Genomic DNA, 6,000 nt, shown 5'->3' with positions numbered 1-6,000 from the left:
CTGGGCCCATCGATCCAGCCTGTCCAGGTCCCTCTGCAGAGCCTTCCTACCTTCGAGCAGATCAACACTCCCGCCCAACTTGGTGTCGTCTGCAAACTTACTGAGGGTGCACTCGATCCCCTCAGGGTGCAGTTAATCCCCTCAACATGCAACATACAAAGCAGAATTTGACCTTTAAAGTCCCTGCTGTTTTAACCACTGGCCTAGAAAGTCATACGAAACTAAAATTTATTTTGTAAGAAAACTGTTTTGCAGTTAAAAAAAACACCTGCAAAACTGTTATGAATAGCTCAGTAATGTTAGGGATGCCACAGATGTTAAGCAGTCTACTAAGATAATCAGAGGAGATAGGATTGTTGGAATGGTTCCTCCATTCCTGTAGCACTGAACACTGCTAATGCTCTCCGAGCTCTGCATACCCTCTGCTAAGCGTACATACAGCGCTTCAGTCAGTGGCAAACGAGCAACTGAGGAAAACACTACCTGCTTTCAATGTATGAAGCTTTGCACTTGACTGATTTTACATGGACTTCTGTGGTGTCCATTATTAGATTGTGAAATCTGCAGTTAATATAATTAAATACTCTATTAAAAGACCTACACCTGACCCAACTGCATGTTTGAAGAGAACCACCTATATATCATTCTAAGAACTGTCAAGCAGCCTTAATTTTGAGTGGCATCTTTATCTCCTCCTATAATAAACTTTGGGCTAAATCTCCATCTGATTTAGTTTGGCCTGGATCCAGTGAAGCTACTGCAAATCCACTGAATCACTGTTGCTGATTTACAGTGCTATCAGAAGAAGCAGAATCAGGTTTACAATCTCTTAAAAATGTGATTTTTAATGCTCATTGAAATCACTGGTAAAAATTCCATTCACTTCAGTGATGTATGCCTTAATGGCTATTTCTAATGCACCATTATTAAATGAGGGTTTAAAAGGATGTCTGAATGCTACAGCTTCCTATACTGACCAGATGATTTAACAGCTCACTGCCATCACGGACAGCCCTGCTTCTCTATGCAATCTCCTCCATCGACCAGTCAGTTGCTGTCCCTCCTTTTTTGGTACCAACACTGGGTCTCATCATAACCTTACATGAGATACTCTATCTCAGTAGTCTGGAAAAAAACTGAGATCCCAAACTCCAGGATAGTGGGAAAAAAACCTCCCAATTTTCTGCCAGATTAGTGAGTTAAATCAGTTCACAGAAGAACTGACAAGAGCTGCAGTTAATGCATGGAAAGGCACAGCATGGGGCAAGGCAGGTGGGGAAATTGGAGTTCCCCTATTTAGAGGCACGGAGCTCTTATTTCAGCTCACTGCACTTGCAGTTCTGTAGCATCACATTTTCTGTAAAGGTGATTTTACTGCAGCCACCGCAGCGAAGTTTCCTGTGCTCTGAAAAAATTCTCATGTTTTCACATATTCTTTTTAATTGGCTCTACCCCATTTCATAGTATGTCATCCTGAATAGCTGATTGTCCTGAAGTCTTTTAAAAAGTCTGAGAGAAAAGAATAAGACCCAGGCTACTAAAATAAAGTGACACCACATTGTGGTTTTATTCCTGCTAACTTTAAAATTTATATGGAGTTTTCATAACAAGAAATCAGATATTAGAACTTCTCATGCGCATGGTTCAACATGATGTCAATTTTGTCACTGACGGAATGTACACCAATTAACTGGGAGCTGGAGGGTGAGGTTGCTAAAGCTCTCCCAGTTACAGAGCTTTTGAGTATTAAGATAAATTGCTCATGTACAGATTTTCCATGAAAAGTTGTCCAGAGCCAAAATAAGTATTCTGTATATTTTTTATGAATTATTATATCAAGTGTTTGCAATGCATTAAGAAATTTTAAGAAGTATCCCAAGTCTGATATAAAACATCTAGCCTTCTGCCTAAACTCTGCATAAAGTTTATCTTCCCTTAAAGATACTTATTGTGCAGCTGAATATAAGTGGAAGTGTTGCTTCAGAATGATATACAGATAGATCATTTTTGGTTAATATTCACAGAAATTTCCTAGTATTGCTACATCAACTGATCCCAATGATCGCTTGCTGTGGCCATGAGCAAAGAAGGCCAAAATTGTTGCCATCGGTTCCTGTGAGTTCTGGCCAGACTGCCAATGTACATCATTCTTCATAGCGCATTTGGTAATATTTCATGTGACTCAGAGAGGAGCAAATCCAAAGACCAAAACAGTTGGTACTGAGGACCAGACTTCCATGTTATACATGAAGGTTTTGCCAGGGAAGGGGTTCTTTCAGACTAGCTCTAGTTCAGCCCCATGAACTGAACACCCACTGATGGTTCGCACATTTTAGATTTCCTCCAAAAGGAATCCAGCTTGCAAAGTCAGAAATTGCTCTGTGATGCGAGTGACAGCATGAAGCAGAAGGACTATTAGGAGATTCACTTCAAAAGTATATTGCTGATCTTCATTCAAATGCTAGTTCTTGGTCCAAATAAGTAAATAAACCAAGTGCTCGAGGTGTGTGAGGCATTTCCCAAAGAGAAGAGCTAACATCTTTCTTTTCCCCACCTTGCAGACTAGATAAACTGCAACGATACTGGGAAAACACTGAGGATCAGCACAACAAGCATATTGTTCACAGCCCTTTTTATCTGATTATTAATTTGTAAAGGTGTTTTATTATGTCTCTACTATGCTTCCTCATCCTACAGCTTACAGAAATTGTGAGGACAAGACATCTTCAGGAACCAAATCAAAGAGAGAGAACAGAGAGATTTTGTAGCATGGATTAAATAGTAGGACTAGCATCAGGTTAAGAAATAGATTGGGAGGACAACGTATGTTTCTGCTTTTATTCTCCTGCAAAATCCCAGAGAAGCATCAGATGGTTGAGTTGACTTTTATTCGGAGTCCTTACAAATAGGGAGGAAGCTTGGCTGTCAGGATGCTGAGAAGGGCTGCCAACATCAGAGCTACCAAAATAAAAACTCATGTAAAGACTCATCTTCCAGTATTTCTTACTGGTGGTTGGTCTGTGTGACCTCTTCTCAAAGCCCGTATTTTAAGTGCCCTCCAAAATAACAGCAATCCACAGACTTTCATCCTGCAAGTCTGACTGTGGAAGATTATTGATTATTTATCAAATCCTTTTGTAAAGATTATAGCTTGTATTGTGTTGGCTCCTATCAATAAAAGAACGTGTTCTATAGAGACAAACAATATTAAATGACTGAGTATATGATGAGATACAATAGCTTGTTTAATCTTAGGAACCTATAAGCATAGAGATCAAAAACGAAAATAAAGTGAATAAATTTTCTCAACATGAATAAATGTACAGGCATAAATGTCTGCAGGGATTATGTTGCCTTTTAAAAGCCAGACACAATGGACAAAGAAATTTAAAAATATAAAGCAATTAAGCAGTACATTTGCTGACATGCTGCATTAGCTACATGGCAGGAGTTTTAATTTAGCTTATTCTAATTTCATCTTTGCTATGCCTTTGAAATATATTAGCACTCCTTTACATGTTTTCCTAAGCCCTTGTCTAAAAAGCTGAACGTAAATGAAGTGAAAGTAGGTACTTTGATCTTCAGTCTTGCTGGAAAACGAATTATATGCATTGTCATATCAGCATATGATTTCCTCTTGAATATATAGGCTTTGCTGATCCACGGACTGCAATATCAAACATATCTCAAAGCGGTTTACATAATGCACTTCACATCTACATGAATGGCTCCATGTCCCAAGTACAAGGTTCTGCAAATGACCCTATCTTTGTACTACACCATGCATTTGTTGACAGGTGAGTTTAATTCTTCTTGGTAAACCTAATTTATTTTGTGTTTTTACAGTGTGCTTTTCACCTACATTTCAAAACTACAAATATTTTACATGCCATTACATGCACAGCATTTTCAGTCATGTAGAATTGAGCTCTGCTATTATTTGAGAGCAAGTGTCTTTCCTAACCTGTCTGTATGTTCACTGGATTAAATATAATTTGAACAGTTGACAAATGCATTCAGCTTTTATTACCAAGGCAAAAATAATTATTCAATGATGTCATAGTGATTAATATATATGGATGTGTATGTCAGGAAGTTTGGACTAAAAGTGCATGACTCATTTTAACACAACTATAATCAGTTGGAGCAATTCCTTTACATTCTAAATGTCAGTGCTGTGTTGATTTCTATTCCATAAGGAAAATCCATGTGTGCTATTCATAAATAAAGAAGAAAAAATTCATATTTCAGTGTGACAAACAAAATTGTGACTGTCTCTTGATGAAAAAGAGTACAGCTGTGCAGAATGAAAGGAAAGCAAACAGAAGGATATCATGTTTATTAATAAGAAAGGGTAGGGGAGCATAGTTTTGCAATAAAAGAGTGAAATTGCTACATTAAGGACAGCACTCCAAGATTTAATGGTGACCTTAAAAATTTCTGTGTCACTATAATATGTGCGAATGGCTACAAACAATGTACTGTGGACTGCATTACACCAAACTGTGATGACTAAAGAGCTATAAAAAAGAAAGTTAGCTGAGCAAAGGACTGTAAAAGTCACACAAACAACACTTGTTCTGGACCAGTTTAAATTTTCTTACTAATCTTCCTCTACTTTCCCACCATGCACTGACCGTGACTTGGCTGCTGGAATGCTTAGAACAAAAGAACTATCACCCTGTACAAACTTTTGGGACTCTTTCAGAAATTTGTATGCTCAGATACCTACTGACCGAGACCCTGCCTGCACTTAGCAAGGTGCTTATTCAGATGGAAACCAAAATGGTTTCTTTTTTTGGGCCACTGAGACATGCAGCACAGGAGGGATGCAGATTACATCTTGCAGACATCATCTTACAGTGAGGTTCTTTAGTTTCAGGCAGTTCACACCAAAACTCTTACATAAAACTTTATCGTATTTAACCAAAAAGCTACTCAGTGTAAAAGACAAATTTGAAGTTGCGCTTTTTCTCCTTAGTTTATGTATTTGATGAGGTTGTATTCTTCATACTTTACCCACCCAGAAATAGGGCATCAAGTCTAAGCAAGTCACCCAGGCGGCAGTGGAATGGTTCCTTCAAAGGGTGACCCACCTGTCTTCTGCTCCTAATACCGTAGGGTATCATATCATAGAATCATAGAATGGTTTGGGTTGGAAGGGACCTTAAAGATCATCTAGGCTAATCTAGTATAGCCTTCTGGAGGTGTCAGTTTTGAAACTCTTTTCTGTGAAAAGCTTTTCTTCAGAACATTTTAAAAGTTAAACAGTGTAGCTTAGCTGTGGTTTAGCTTACCCACCCATTGACTGATTGACAGGATGGACGCGCAAAGGTTTCAGGTGTGGTTACAAATTTCGAGTTTGGCACCTAGATATTAACTTTCCAACATCTAGGCTATTAAAAAATGGATCAATTGAATATTCAGAGAAAAGGAACACAGAAGGGAAAGCATTATGCTCCACAATATCAAAAGAATTGTTTTCCTTAGACATTGACGCTTGTATAAGACCTACACATCTCCTAGCTCCCACTCATTGCAGGGCTTAAGTAGCACCTTGGTCTTCGTGCTGACCCCTCCCACAGAGGAATTTCAGTCGCAGTCATTATGAGCCCCTGGAAATACTGTTCATAACTGTAGTTGTTATCCATTTTAGAAGGCAAAATTATTTGCAAAAGATAACAATTAAATTCTGCTAGTGTTGAAATAAATCACTGCACAAGCACTGTGGGACCAATACAGATATCCATGATGCAACCTCATCGCATCTGTGACAGAAAGAACGTTACCAGTGATCTGCAGCTGCTGTGTACATGGGCTTTAGTACACATGGATGTAAAAACTGATAATAATGTTGCCTTTTGTATAAGTGACAGAAATGCATTAACATGATTAGGGTTACTTAGCAGCCTTATCCATGACAGATTAATCATGCTTTTAGTTATAATTAATAAGTAGGTGACTGATAGGTACGTACAGTACATTTAAAAAAACCCTGTT

The 6,000-nt window shown here is 38.3% G+C and overlaps 1 protein-coding gene across 1 annotated transcript in view; it reads left to right on the top strand.

The window, feature by feature from the left end:
• The window catches only part of TYR (tyrosinase), a 63,826-nt gene that overhangs the window by 21,283 nt on the left and 36,543 nt on the right, over positions 1-6,000 (top strand). Inside the window, exon 3 of the mRNA XM_009286275.1 lies at positions 3,650-3,797. Within this exon, the coding sequence (XP_009284550.1) occupies positions 3,650-3,797 (148 nt within the window). The remainder of the gene's footprint in view (positions 1-3,649; positions 3,798-6,000) is intronic.

Source organism: Aptenodytes forsteri, unplaced genomic scaffold (assembly GCF_000699145.1).
Source record: "Aptenodytes forsteri isolate BGI_AS27 unplaced genomic scaffold, ASM69914v1 Scaffold376, whole genome shotgun sequence".
NCBI lineage: Eukaryota > Metazoa > Chordata > Aves > Sphenisciformes > Spheniscidae > Aptenodytes > Aptenodytes forsteri.
The sequence above is the reverse complement of the archived record's forward strand: the minus strand, read 5'-3'. Positions and strand labels throughout refer to the sequence as shown.